Source organism: Rutilus rutilus (assembly GCF_951802725.1).
Source record: "Rutilus rutilus genome assembly, chromosome: 18".
NCBI classification, from domain to species: domain Eukaryota; kingdom Metazoa; phylum Chordata; class Actinopteri; order Cypriniformes; family Leuciscidae; genus Rutilus; species Rutilus rutilus.
The window spans coordinates 30,871,782-30,886,781 of NC_140231.1; the positions used below are offsets into that span (position 1 = coordinate 30,871,782).

A 15,000-nucleotide genomic window follows, 5' to 3' on the forward strand; every position below is an offset into this window, starting at 1 on the left:
AGCTTTATTGCCTTAAAAAGTGTTTTGTATTGTCAGTGGTTCAGTGCTATCAGTGGTCTGTCTGCATGTAGGAGGCAGTAGTTATTAATGTACAGATCACTGTCCTGTAAAAGCATGTATGCGATGTCTTTACTCTGATAAAGATTGCAGAATTCAAGCATTTTGTAAATTATATTATGTTTAAACCTTAATTTATTCACGATATTTGACTGAGGCCTTTTACGTTGTGATTGGCGTTTTGTGTTGAGCGTGTTACGTTGACAGTTGTCATGGGAACTGTGGTTGAAGCATCAGTCACCTGTTCAGTTTGCAGTGCATTCTGGGACATTTATAACGGACACTCTGCATCTGTGGACATTTGCATGACATTCAAGTGTAAACTTGTTTTTAAACTACCTGGAAATTGTAATAAAATGTGTTACTTTATGGTCATACTACTTTTTGACATTGGGATTTGACAAAGATTGTTGGATTTTTATTTTGTAAATGATCGTTTTAATGGATTGTGCAAATTGTTTAGTTCAATTAATTACTTTGCGTCAGAAGACGTGACCCAGCATGAAACAGTGACTTTTTTTTAAAACTATACTTTTGTTGGAATAGTTGAACTTTTAGTTTAATCTTTATTGAAATTTGTTTTAAATCTTTTTCATCACCAATGACTATAAATATGATTTTTCAGATTTTCCTGTCATGAGAACCGCAGTTTTGTCATGCTATGTTCTTGGTCTGGAAATCCACATGATTCATATGATCAAACATTCATACCTTTTCTATATTGTATTGATTTTGTCGGGTACACAGATAATGCTGCGTTAAAGGAAATAAACTTTATTTCTAATAAAGTTAAATGTTTCTCATTTACTAAAATAACAAGCTTTGAAGTCAGATCACAAATGATAGAGACTCTTCGGTTAACAAAAACTAGCCTTTTATTAACACTGTCGTGGCTGTAGGTAAAATATACAGAATGATTCAAAATGATTCAAAATTTATGGTAAGAAAGACATTTTTTGGTCCATTTACAAAATTTCATATTTAAAGGAATTATTGTTATCCTGGTGTTAAAAAAGCTCCTGATATCTCAGATGTCATCAAGTGTCATCAGGCCTGTTGTGTGTGTGTGTTGTTCAGGTGTAGAGGGAAGGGAAGGGCAGCTCTTCTGTCGGCTGCAGCCTGAGAGAGAACAACACAAAAGCCCTGAGAACTAGAACTCGTCTCTCTACGGCCTGCGTTACCCAGCATGCACTGCTCTTACCAGTTCTCAGGACTCCAAACGGTGTTTTGAGACTCCATGATGTGGAAAGTGTAAACGTGGCGTGAGACGTCAGATGTGTTCGCAGCGCTGCGGTGGACCACCTCCCCGTGAATCAGAACTGCTCCACCTACAGTACCAAAATATTTATACTTTAAAGGGCACCTATTATGCAAAATTCACTTTTACATGGTGTTTGAACATAAATGTGTGTTGGCAGTGTGTGTGTACACAACCACCCTATAATGATAAAAATCCACCAAGTGCTTTTTTTTAAATCCCCATAAATCATAAGCACTGTCTCAGAACGAGCTGTTCTCAGATTCGGGGCAATGTGACGTCACTTTGCACAGGCCCCTCCCACGACTGTTGATTGACACCGCAGTTTGAGCCTAGACCCGCCCTGAGTGAGCTGGACACAGTCCGCCATTGTTTCCACGCTGGAGCAACTGTAGACAAGAATGTCTCCTAAGTGATTGAGGTGTTTTGTTGTTGGATGTAAGAATGAACTTAGCAGTCTTCATTTACTCTGGTTGTTACACAAGGATGGATCTGTACTGCTCGTGATTCAGCTTACAGTCTCCGGAGCGACAGGACTAACGTTACTGATCACGGCAAAAATGAAAGTGAGAGCGCGCACTTTATGACAGCTCATCGAGTCGTGGATATACAGTTTACCAGTTGATTAGGCACCCACTGAAAAGGTGTGTATATATGTGTTTACGGCTAGTTCTAACGAGTGTTTTGTGTACTTTGCTGTGTATGTTGAATGATAATGAAAGGGAGAGAGAGAGAGTTTATGGATAAGACTTTAATGCGCACTTATATACTGTTTATTCGGCTCTTACAGTGATTTTCTAGAGTAAAACTAAGGCTTCATCTTTTGTGTGAGGTACAATAAACTCCACTGAACTCATCAGTATATTTTGGTCATCATTCGGACGGGGTTTGCTACAGCAGGCTTGTATTAATAGTGGATAAAAGCAGATGACAAATAACCGTAATTAAACTACACTATACCCATTCTATCTCCATACAGCATATATTCTCTGGCTATGTGGGCATTATTGTCCGACTCCGAGTCGAAATGAACACCGCAACTGAGTGTTTCTGTTCTGATATTATCAGATGAGATTGTCCTGGCTCTTAGCGTGAGCTTGTGAGGCTCCGCCCCCTGGGCCGGCAGCAGCAGTTAATTTGCATTTAAAGGGATACACACTAAAACGGTGCGTTTTTCTGAGCCCTAAAAAATGACAACTGAAACATGCTGTAAAAAATTATCGGTTGGGTATTTTGAGCTAAAACTTAACATACACATCTCACTTATTTTACATCTTGTGAAAAGGGGCATAATAGGTGCCCTTTAATACACTACTGTTCAAAAGTTGGATTTGTAATGTAATACCTCTATTCAGCAGGGACACATTAAATTGATCAGAAGTCACAGTAAAGACATTTATAAGTTTAGATAAGATTTCTATTTTGAATAAATGCTGTTCTTTTGAACTTTCTATTCCTCAAAGAGTCGTGAATAAAATGTATCACCGTTTCCACAAAAATATGAAGCAGCGCAACTGTTTTCAACATTGATAATAATCAGAAATGTTTCTTTAGCAGCAAATCGGCATATTAGAATGATTTCTGAAGGATCATGTGACACTGAAGACTGGAGTAATGATGCTGAAAATTCAGCTTTGATCACAGGAATAAATTACATTTTAACATACATTAAAATTTTGTTGTATTTCTGAGACTAAATTTAAACAGTATCTCCTCCTAGGGCTTTCAAGCTACAACTCGGGTCAAAGCTTAATGACTGTCCTGGGACAACATGTTAAAATATGCTAGCAACATGCTAATTCATTCTAGCAGCATGCTAATTAATGCTAGCAATGTGTTAAAACATGTAAACAATGTGCTAGCTAAATCATGCTAGCAATGTGCTCAATCATGTTAAAAACAAGCATAATCATGCTAGCAACATGCTACCAATGTGGTAATTAATGCTAGCAAAGTGTTAAAACATGCTAGCAAATGTGCCAATTCAAACTGCGTTTCCATTACCTTTCAAATTGCGCAAATTGAAATTGCGAATTGAAAATACGCCCATTGGAAACACGTCAATTTCGCAAAAATTCCCATTTATCGCAAAAAAGTTTTTACGCTCGCATGAGGTGGTTTTTCAGGCGATTCGGAAAATAAATATTTCGCAAAACTGCAATGGAAACAGTTTTTGCGCATTTACAGGTCACCTGACGTAGATGACGCGGTGCGTTTGGACAGAATACGAGACAGAGTTCTTTATTAAATTCATAAAAGACAAAAGAATTACAGGAATACTGGATTCTAAACCTCAAATAAATGCCACAATCAAGACCTCGAAGCAGATATGAGGGAGAAACACCCAGAAACACCTCATATGTGATCAAAAATCGCAAAAGTTCTGCGCAAATCTGTAATGGAAACGCGCCTAATGTGTCAAATCATGTCAGCAACATGCTACCAACATGCTAATTCCTAATAGCTTTGTGATAAATCATGTTAACATGTTAAATCATGTTAGCAATGTGCAGAAATATGCTAGCAACGTGCTAAAACATGCTAGCAATATGCTAATTAACTCTTAGCAAACGTGCTAAAACATGTTAGCAATGTGCTAAATCATGCAAACAACATGCTAAAACACATGCTAGCAATGTGCTAAAACATGCTAGTAAAATGCTAATTCATGCTAACAGTGTATTAAAATCTGTTACAAACATGTTAGCAAAATTTAAAACAATGATAGACACATGCCAGCATGATAAAACATGCCATGAAGCATATCAAAATGTCAAACTTTCAGACAAGGCTTTGTCAAGTTTGACAAAGTTTTCTTTCTAGTTTTAAAGTATAATATTTCCCAATATGACTGTTTTTACTGCATTTTTGATCAAATAAATGAAGCCTTGGTGAGCAGAAGAGACTTATTTAAAAAATGTTTTAAAAAAACAAACTTTTGAACAGTAGTGTATATACTGTATATGTTTACTGTATGGTGTTGTAATTTATTTCCAATGGAATTAACAGTTTCAATAACTCACCTTTTTTAACCGGAACGGGAACGAAGAGTTTGTCGTCATAATTCTTCTCTCGGCCAATGAAATCAGTCAGAGGAAACGTGCCTTTAGGTGTCCGCACCATTCGCCTGGTAAGCCCATCTTTCATGCACAGGAAACTCATTTTAGATACACACATTTGTGCAAAACCAAGCTTCACTCCAATAGCATGCATGCCCAAATGACATAAAATGCCACGAATCTGCTTCATGCGTTTGAAATTACCACAGTGGGATCCCGGTATGAACCACAGACAGCCGTTCTCGGGTGTAGCGTCTTCCAGTGCGATCCACATGCCTATCACCCTTCCCAGAGGCTGCGTGTAAAGGAAGGTGGCGTCCTGGTGAGGTGTCACTGAAGTCAAGGGTCAAAGGTTAAAAAAAGTGTTTTTGTATTGCTTTCTCATTGGTTAAAGATGTAGGCGGGTCTTACCTTCTCCACCAATCCCTGGTTGCTGTTTACAGAACAGACACAGAAGAGGCGGGTAATGAAAATATTACCTTTACAATTAATGTAAGCATAATTTATAAGCCATCATATATTAACTCTACCTTAAAGATGTACATACTCTGCAGAATAACTGGATTTATCAAGCCGAGTTTCTTACCCAGGTTCTGCAGATAAGAAGCAAAACACACACACATTATGACTGAAGTGTCTGAAAATTGGCATAATGAAAAGAGTGAAGTATATTTGGCATGATCATGTTTTTTTGGGTTAAACAGTGGATTGCTAGTCTCAGTTTGAAACCAAATTAGTCTGGGTCAGTGTTATTTCAGTATTATTTATATACTTTTATAGTATTTATTAATACTTTAAAAGAGATTTACTACCTACTTCCTAAAGTGTCTCATAAATCTTCCAATTAAAACAAATGAGCTTTTATACGAAGACCACAATTTACATTCGTTTACATGGGAGTTTGGTCATTACTTGAACTTTTGGTGAGTGGGTGACTGCTTTAAACAGCGGCTCATAAGCGTGGAGAGCTGTAGGAAGGATAAAACAAATACATAAGGGGCAAAATAATTTTATTTCATCGTTTAAATATGAATGTCTTAAATATGGCGTTTAAATATCATTTTCTTAAATACCCACCATGTCCGATTTTATTCAAGGAATGTTCTCTTGGCACAATGAACTCTCCTGAAAACACAACAGTTTCATTATGGGATGAATTTCCTGGGAGTTTTTATTTACATCTCAGCACAACAAACCTTTATCATCAAACACGCCTTTCTCAAAGAAGAAACGGATCTTGTCTCCACTTGTGATGAAATAGTCTGCATTTCCCTGGACAAACACAAAATATGATTTGACCGCTTCTAAATGTACATGGATTTACATGGGACTTCTTTCCAGCATGGTTGGTAGTATGACAGCATTTTTAACTAATACAGGCAACTACATTTACCTGCAGTCAGTAGTCTTACCTGCATCTTTACCCAGGAATATTTGGTTGCATGTGGAAAGTAATGCGTAGAAGAACGTTGATAATAACACTAGTGAATATGCACAATGATGATGAGGCAATGATGACGACGCTGTTTACCTGTGTTTTCAGCTGCTCGTCGTGGTCAGTGGAGAAATGTATCCTGCAGTGTTCAGGAACGTCCATCCGGTCAACAATCTCACTCATTCGTTCCCGTAAAGCATCACATTCCTCTGGGGACAGAAGCCCGTCCAGCACCAGATAGCCCTCATCCTGGTACTACAGAGTGAAAACAGTACAGAAACATATTCAGTCTACATAAGCAAATTATATATACCCAATTAGGTCAAAAACATAATTTGCTCTTCCTGATATCACAAAAAAGTAGCAAAAAGGTCCTTTTTGTACATGTAGCTTACTATGGTAATGTATGGTATTCTTTAGTACCATGTAAATACAATGGAATATTAGTACATTCATTTTGTATCATGGTATTATATTTCAAAATACCATGGTATTACCATTCTTGTACTAGCTAATAACAACTCAAAGTGGACTTAGGGAGCAAATACAGATGATTTTTCTTCACTTTTCCTTTTTTATTCTCACTTTTAAATGTGTTTTGAGCTCAGTTGATTACTCAATGTATCATAACATAATACAGACAGACAGTATATTTTTGATTTTGTCATGGTCAGCACTTGAGAATTGTCCATAACACAAATAGACAAATAACAGAACAGACTGTTAGACCTAAAAGGGGATGTAAGGTTTATGTTAGAATTGTTAGAATCATGGTTAGTATAAAAGATAGTTTGCTATCTCATCTATTAAAAATCCATCACAAATCTCAGGATGATTTTGAAAACATCTGGACACTAATAAGTGAAACCGTTTAAATATGTTTAATTCCAATTATTCCAGACACGGAAATAGAAATCTGTCTCATCGATCTCTACAACTACGACTGTGATTGGTCTATCTTCGACAGCAATGAGAAAAGTAACAGATGTCACGTGACACATAGGTCTACGCTCAGGACAATAATAATAAACAAACGGTATACTGTACAACTAATACTAATAATAATACGCAGCCGTTAAACTGAAAATCACACACACTGAAGAGTTAAAATATGTAAATGATCACTTAAGGCCCCGCCCATTTCGTGATGCTCTTTCCATGAGGGCACATCCCAGTCTAACCGCAAGTCCTGTTTTTCTAGAGAATTACGCAACAGATTCCACTTGAATTATTCCACAAGTGCTTTCTCGAGATTTTTATTTCTTTTGTGCATTTTTTGCACGCATGCACGAGGCACTGACAACTTTTAATATAAAGATGCAAAACACTGTCATCTAATAGCAAGAAAAATCGTAAGACTCGTAAAAGTGCTTTTCTGATTAACATGCACATAACAAAGACAATATGTGGCGTATTGTTGTTATAGCAATTTAGAGGCAATTTCTTACCTTTTGCACGTCTTCTTGTGTCAAAACATCCATGCTGAGGAAAACAGTCTAAGAAGAGAGCTAAAACTGCCGTCTCATCCAAATCTCTCTCTCTCTCTCTCTCGAAGCAACCACGTGGTTGCACCATGTCAAATACGATTAAACTGTAGCCATGGTTATGCAATAATTGGATTTTGAACAGTAACTTTCACTGGACTGCCAGAAAGTGCATGGACAACTTGAGTCACTGAGGGTTCAAGTGAACCTAAATGGTAAACATATGCCTCCAAATTCCAGGTAAAGGGTGAACACATGGTCATATTCTGTCCTGTGGAGGATGGAAATCAGTTTGTTTGGCAGATCATTATGTGCACGATTGCATGAATTGGACAGTGTTGAAGAAGACTTAACAAAAGAGATACAGGCTTTGTCTGTGTTAGTCAGTTTCCCAATTCACTTTCATAAAAGTTAACCCTTTATCATCTGTGTGTATGAGCCAGTCATTAACTATGTTGACTAATGTTAGTTTTTCTAGGATTCACCCTCAAGTGAATGGTATGACAGATTTGGTTATTTTCAGTGCATTATAAGATATATTAACAAACTAATACTATGCAAGCTCCATTTCTTAAATGCATTATTTTATTTGCATGTTTTCAGCTGGTATTGAAAGGAATGGTTTAAAAAATTTTTTTTGTATTCTGTCATTTACTTTCACCTGAACGACTGACTTTATTCTGTGGTTGTATCTGGGAAAATAATTGCAATTACTTAGTAACATAAGTGGACTCTTTGCAAACCAAATTTCTCACATTTTATAAATAACTTTAAATATGCATAAACCTAAAAACAAAAAGCACTGAACATGTTATGTTTTAAAAGCACTAAACCGTATGTAACTTTTTCTCTGGCAGCTAATGTTGTTAACAACGTACATCTGGTTCTTGTTGCATTTAATAAAAAAAAATGTAAAAAAAAAAAAAAAATGTTGTGGGGAGAAAACCAATGGTATGTGGGAAAAAAACAGTCACATTAAAAAAATATCTTCTCTAAAGGTCACACATGTTTGTAATAACATGAGGGTGAGTAAATGATAAAGATGTTTTTTTTATTTTTTGAGTAAACGGTCCCTTTAAAACCTTGCATGTTTTGATTTAAAGTGATATTCACCTCAATTATAAACTGTCTATCTATTTAATGTACTTTTGATGAAAGTTCATACAGCTCTTTTCCATACAACAACCATGTAAAAGGGATCACAAAAGCAATAAATGAATAAATAATTAAAATTCCAGTAAATACAGTATACAGTAAATTAACCGTCATTATTCATTGATAATATTTCCATCTAGTACTTAAAAAAAAAAAAAAAAAAAATCTGAATAACGACAATATTTTAGACCGAGGGAGAATTTAGAAGTAGGGTCTACATTTAAAAATGAAGTCGTAATTTTGCGGTGGTTTTTGTGTGTGCGTTTTACCTCTTCACCTGCAAGGGGGCGCCAGCGTCACACACGGTTCTCCTTAAAGGGACAGTTCGCCCCAAAATGAAAATTCTGTCATCATTTACTCACCCCCTCAAGTTGTTCCAAACCTGTATGAGTTTCTTTCTTCTGCTGAACACAAAATAAGATATTTTGAAGAATATGGGTAACCAAACAGTTGATGGACCCAAGTGACTTCCACAGTTTCCCTTTAATTTCTCAGCTCTTTAGTTTTTGTAGAGTCTGCTAGACCACTGAGGATATGGAGGAAGCGAAAGCTCGTAAAGATGATAACCTAGCAGTTTAGGCGTTTGCGCCAATGAACAAAAACAGCAGTTTAATCGCAAATCAGATGGAAAAAAAGTAGACAGCTGCTCATATCCGACGAATACTAAATTCTAGCAGAGATTTGATCGAGATAGACAGAATGTTTTCCACTTCATGGGATGTCAGTTCTCCATTAACACCTTCTTGCCATTGCCAGTTTGTGACGGCTGTGCAACATTGACTTACAGACCGTTTCAGTCAGTGTCAAGTGCATACAAACCTAAGAAAGTTTGTTTTGTTTGAACTGGCTGTCATTTGGATGGTCAGCTGACTTCACTTACAGAGAGAGAAGTGGATGAATGGGAGCTCTCATGTGGCGACTTTACTCACCTCTACCACTCACAGAAACAGAGAGCCTGTGTTCAGTGTTTGTGTGTGTGTGGAGAGGTGTGGCATTAAAGAATGTGTGTGTGTAGGTGTCGGTCTGTGGCTCATTCTCAGGCAACAATGCCACGTGTGGCCATACTTCACATTCACATGCTTGAAGGATCTTAAAGGAATAGTTCACTCAATAATGAAAATGATCCCATAATTGACTCACCCTTGAGCCATCCTAGGTGTATGGCTTTCTTCTTTCAGCCGAACACAATCGTAGTTTATATTAATCATATTAAATAATATCCTGGCTATTCCCAGCTTTGTAATGGCATTGAATAGTGCCAGAGTTTTTGAAGCTCCAAAGGCACATTTTGTAAGACAAATATAAAACTTTATTAACTATAATCACTGGCTTCCAGCAACAACCATACGCAAATTTGACTTTTTTTCTTGCAATTCCTAGTTTAGATGTAAACCAAAGTCCCTCGACCTTGACATTAATTTAGATTTGCAAGATATAAATTCTGTAATTGCAGAAAAAGCCAGAATTTTCATCAGAATTTCGAGATTGTGAAAAAGTCAGAATTGTGAGGTAAAAAGTTTCAATTATCTTTTTTAATTTTAATTTTATTCCGCTGGGGAAACAAGCTTCCACAAATTTGACATAATTTCATGTGTAATGCAATATAAATTGTATAAATAAAACTATTTAGTTTTTCATCAGAATATCAGCAAATTTGCATGGAAACAATAACCATTACATTTAAGTTCTGCATATTTATAAATCTATTTTAAAACATGCTTTCACATTCTGTATTCTATACATTCACACATATATACAGATATTATATATCACATACATACACATACACACTTACAAACTTCTATGTTATATGCAATTAATCGATTTGACAGCACTAAAAATTATATAATTTCAATTATAATCTGTGATTTATTATAGGACACAATTAAACTATACTAATATTATCTATACAAACGGAATTCAAAACTTTCTGTGAAATAATGTAGTGCTTTAGGGTTAGTAACGAATAATGTAGGTCTTAGTAACAAACTATTTGTTGTTGTTTTTTTGCAAATGCTTAAAAAGTGACAAATAAAATGTTCAGACACCGACGGCACAATTTCCTGAGAATGACCCGTGTGTGTGTGTGTGAGACTTAAGAAACATATGAAAACACATTTGAATGTACATATCAGAAATGTTTACTTGGTTTTGTTTAACACCATAACTGTGTACATTAGGCAATCTTTCCAACAAAAGAAAAGTTCAAATAAAAATCATAAAATAAAATCATATGAACATGTACATGTACATATAAAAACAATTCATTAACGCATAGGATTTTTGTACTTGCAAACATGTGAACAATTTGCACAATTGTCTTTCTGTTCTGTTTCTTTTTGTTCTTTCTCTTATATTTTTTTGTAAAATTATAAAACTTACAAACGTAAAATGTACACTTTTTCTTTGAGATGACCTCCAGCATTCAGCTCAGAGAGTTAAGGCCATAATAGTGTGGGAACGTTGCTACAACAACAGTCGTCATGACGTCATCATTCATTCCCTTCGAGTCAACGTGCATCTCACCTGATCCAAACTTGAGTCAGTCCAAGATCATTTAGTTTGTCATCAGAGCGTTTGAGTTCGCCATTTCTATATCTTTGCGTAGTCTGTGGAGTGTAAGATTTTTAGCAAGACATTTTCAAAGAGTTTCTGGCATCATATTCATCTTTAAAAGTCTTTAAAAGCATATATACAGTTGTAATCAAAAGTATTCAACCCCCATTGCAAATCAGGTTTATTGGTAGAATTGATAGACTTTTATCTGTGTGCAATGAGCAAATCAAAAAAAAAAAAAAAAAAAAATAGTACAAAATAACAAATGTTTCAAGCAGTTTCCCCAAATTCAACTGAAAATGCAACTTTTAATAACTTCTGCTATTTCACTTACTTTTGCTTGATTTGTTCATTGCAAACAGCTGAAAGTCTTGTCGGTTTTGCCAACAAACCTGATTAGCAATGGAGGTTGAATTTTTGTAATTACAACTGTATGTAGTAGATTCTGTATATTACCTTTTTGGCATTCATTTCTGTGGGTATTAGCTTGCAGAGGTTTAAAATGTACAATTACATATTTGATAACTCAGCTGGCACATTCATAAACAGTCGACCCTTCCCTGATTGGATGCAGCCGCTAAGTAAATAATGCACAAACCACATATTGCTTGTTATATCTATGCATTCCCATAAAGCCACTGCTTTAACAGGCACTCGCACCCACATGTTCACCATGTTGCCGTTGCTGTCATCTATATGCATGCCCCTCCGTGCCTGTAGGGGGCAGCACATGAATGACTTGACCTTGCAAAACGTGTGTTTGTGTATGAGTGGATCAGTGTATATGTGTTTCTAAGGACAGATGGCACCCTGTCCACAACTTCCCTTCAAACGGACGAGAAACGAATGCTTTTTCGCCCAAATAAAATGAATTAAAAATCATTAAAAGAATGAAAGGAAAGCAGAACGACCACATTAAGAGTTTCTTCTCTTTCACCCGTCTCACTCAGGCTTGTTCTTTATCGGCTCTCCACAGCTGCTCCTTGACCTCCGGTGGTAAAGTGTTGAAGAGATCTTCCTCCACGATCAGGCCGGAGCGCTTGAGAAGTCGACATTCGGAGAGCTCCACCGGTAATCCCTCCAGCCGGTTCCCGCGGAGCTCCAGCTGCGTCAGGCCCGTTAACTCTCCGAAACGCGACGGCAACACCGTAAGGCAGTTATTTCCCAGATTCAGCGTCCGCAGCTTCTTACACTGGAACAACTCGGGCGGCAACGTCTCGATCTGAATCGGTGGGGGGGAAAAAAAGACACGATTACAGACGCGATTCTCTTTGATGAGTGTGTAAATTGGAAATCTGATGACCACAAATAAGACGTAAACATTTCGGTAACACTTTACAAAAGGTTTATTTGTTAGTTAACATGAACAATACTTCTACAAAATGTAATAATCTTAGTTAAAGAGATAGTTCACCCTAAAATGAAAATTAAGCCATAATTTACCCACCCTGGTGTTGTTGTAATGCCGTATATGCCTTTCTTTAGTTTTTGGACCACAAAAGGAGAAAATCAAAATCAAAAACGTCCAGATAATGGCAGTGAATAGTGACCAGTATCGAGCTTTAAAAAAAAATATATATGCAAAAGTATCACGGAATGATCTCTCATGTGACGTGCCGTTTCTTCCAAGTGTTCTGAGGGTCTATGAGAGGGTTTGGTGAAAAACTAACTGCTATTTAATGTATTATTTATTATTATTTAATCCCATTTGTACATGGGATGCATTTCATGTCTTGTTTTTGTTAATCTTGATTTCTCACAACTTGTGTGTTTTTATCTGGGCGAGTCGGAGTGAACTGTGGCGCTGATAGTCTCATATGGCAAGCCGTTTTAACTTTTATTCATTTCCAGGATACTAATTCTTGATATCAACAATTCAATTTTTACTAGTTAAAATGAAAAATTGTACTAGTAGCAATTCAATTGTTGATATCAAGAATAGACATTTCAACTAGTGACAATTGAATTATTGATATCAGTAATTCACATTTTTACTAGTAACAATGTAATTATTGATATCAAAAATTATATTTCTACTAGTAAGAAATCAATTCTTGATATCAATAATTGATTTTGAATGGCAGCCTATGGTGACATTTCACTAATGAAAATATAATTACAGATATCAACAATTAAATTGTTGATATCAAGAATTCATATCCTTGAAATGAATAAAAGTTAAAACGGCTTGCCATAGTCTCATGAATGCGCAGAAGACCAACGGCTGAGGTCAAGAATTTCGTTAAATAATACATTAAATTTCAGTTTGTTTTTCACCAAACTCTCTCTATACTATATATACTGTATACTGTATATGTGTATAGTATATATGTTGCTGAAATGTGAGGGGAGCGCGGGGCACAACATAACACGGGGCTAGTTGTAACACACTTGTTTTAAATACTTCCACACATGCTAGCATGATGAAACTTGGTGCATTTACTAGTTGCCATATCAACACTATATAGAGAAAAAATTGTGCCAAAATTATAATTTTTTTGGAAGATATCCATAGACATTTATTAAACCATAGCAAAAGTAAATTTCTTAAGTTAATTTTTCATCTCTATTTTTTGTGTTTATTTAAAATGAGACAAATCTGATATTATATTAATCTCCAATATGTTATTTAACAGTTGCGATAGTTCTTTAAAGGGATACTCCACTTTTTTCGGAAATATGCTCATTTTACATCTCCCCCAGAGTTAAACAGTTGAGTTTTACCGTTTTAGAATCCATTCAGCCGATCTCCGAGTCTGACGGTACCACTTTTAGCATAGCTTAGCACAGATCATTGATTCTGATGAGTCCAGTAGCATTTCTTTCAAAATGACCAAAGAGTTTCAATATTTTTCCTATTTAAAACTTGACTCTTCTGTAGTTAAACCGTGTACTAAGATCGACGGAAAATGAAAAGTTGCGATTTTCTAAGCCTATATGACTAGGAACTACTCTCATTCCGGCGTAATAATCAAGGAACTGTGCGGCTGTACCATGAGTGCAGCAGGCGTAATGATATGACGCAGCGCCTGAAAATAGGTCTAATAGGTTAGACAAACTTAGTCCCGGTCACGTTGGAAGAAGTTACCGAGCTGGGGACTATTTTCAGGCGCTGCGTCATATCATTACGCCTGCTGCACCCATGGTACGGCCGCACAGTTCCTTGATTATTACGCCGGAATGAGAGTAGTTCCTAGTCATATAGGCTTAGAAAATCACAACTTTTCATTTTCCGTCGATCTTAGTACACGGTTTAACTACAGAAGAGTCAAGTTTTAAATAGGAAAAATATTGAAACTCTTTGGTCATTTTGAAAGAAATGCTACTGGACTCATCAGAATCAATGATCTGTGCTAAGCTATGCTAAAAGTGGTACCGTCAGACCCGGAGTTCGGCTGAATGGATTCTAAAACGGTAAAACTCAACTGTTTAACTCTGGGGGAGATGTAAAATGAGCTTATTTCCGAAAAAAGTGGAGTATCCCTTTAATGCTTCGCTAACTAGCAGAAGACACTAGCCGGGTTTAAATCCCAGTTGTGCAGGCGGGGGCATGTTGTCACACTGCGTTACAATGTGCCCCTATTAGAAATATGCGATTATATTCTATACTTTTATTAACTCTATTGAGAAAACATGAGAAAAAGGTGAATAAAGACTGAGTCAATGTTCAGAAATGACTAATTATTCATTTGTTTTGAACTATGTTGTATAGCTGTGTTTTCCTGTGTTCGTAGTCAAAATTCAAAAATGAGTTCATATTTAATTATTAAAAAAAATGGCATTATTTTATATGAAAAAGTTAATAATTTTTTTTATTTAGAAAATATTTTAGTTTGTCTTGTATATATATTTTTTATAAGATCAGTTAACATTTTAAGCTGTCATATGGTCATGTTACAATGTGCCCCTCACATGTTACAATGTACCCCCCACCTATGGGGCATGTTGTCACATTTCACTTCCATTCTTTCGGGGTATATCAAGAAAAAAAAAGTA

General features: G+C 36.1%; 2 protein-coding genes across 2 annotated transcripts in view; both read right to left on the reverse strand.

Moving 5' to 3' along the window:
- Positions 1-914: 914 nt before the first annotated feature.
- On the reverse strand, positions 915-7,699 carry phyhd1 (phytanoyl-CoA dioxygenase domain containing 1). The gene is made up of 11 exons (XM_084386615.1): positions 7,258-7,699; positions 5,906-6,064; positions 5,571-5,646; positions 5,452-5,499; positions 5,287-5,342; positions 4,905-4,967; positions 4,786-4,807; positions 4,579-4,707; positions 4,339-4,455; positions 1,259-1,385; positions 915-1,176 (listed from the first exon to the last, which is right to left on the reverse strand). Exons 1-11 carry the CDS (start codon positions 7,288-7,290, stop codon positions 1,131-1,133), a joined length of 876 nt encoding a protein of 291 aa, XP_084242741.1. The 5' UTR covers positions 7,291-7,699; the 3' UTR covers positions 915-1,130.
- Positions 7,700-10,565: 2,866 nt separating this feature from the next.
- The window catches only part of lrrc8aa (leucine rich repeat containing 8 VRAC subunit Aa), a 35,783-nt gene continuing 31,348 nt past the window's right edge, over positions 10,566-15,000 (reverse strand). Inside the window, exon 7 of the mRNA XM_084387033.1 lies at positions 10,566-12,226. Within this exon, the coding sequence (XP_084243159.1) occupies positions 11,951-12,226 (276 nt within the window). The 3' untranslated portion in view covers positions 10,566-11,950. The remainder of the gene's footprint in view (positions 12,227-15,000) is intronic.

What these genes read in the sequence shown, in the direction of transcription:
- phyhd1 (XM_084386615.1), bottom strand. Translation starts at nt 7,290, where the DNA reads ATGGATGTTTTGACACAAGAAGACGTGCAAAAG. An exon ending in CTTGAATAAAATCGGACATG is followed by an intron (nt 5,343 to 5,451) that starts GTGGGTATTTAA and finishes TCCTTCCTACAG; the next exon opens with CTCTCCACGCTTATGAGCCG. An exon ending in TCCCGTTCCGGTTAAAAAAG is followed by an intron (nt 1,386 to 4,338) that starts GTGAGTTATTGA and finishes TTGGTACTGTAG; the next exon opens with GTGGAGCAGTTCTGATTCAC.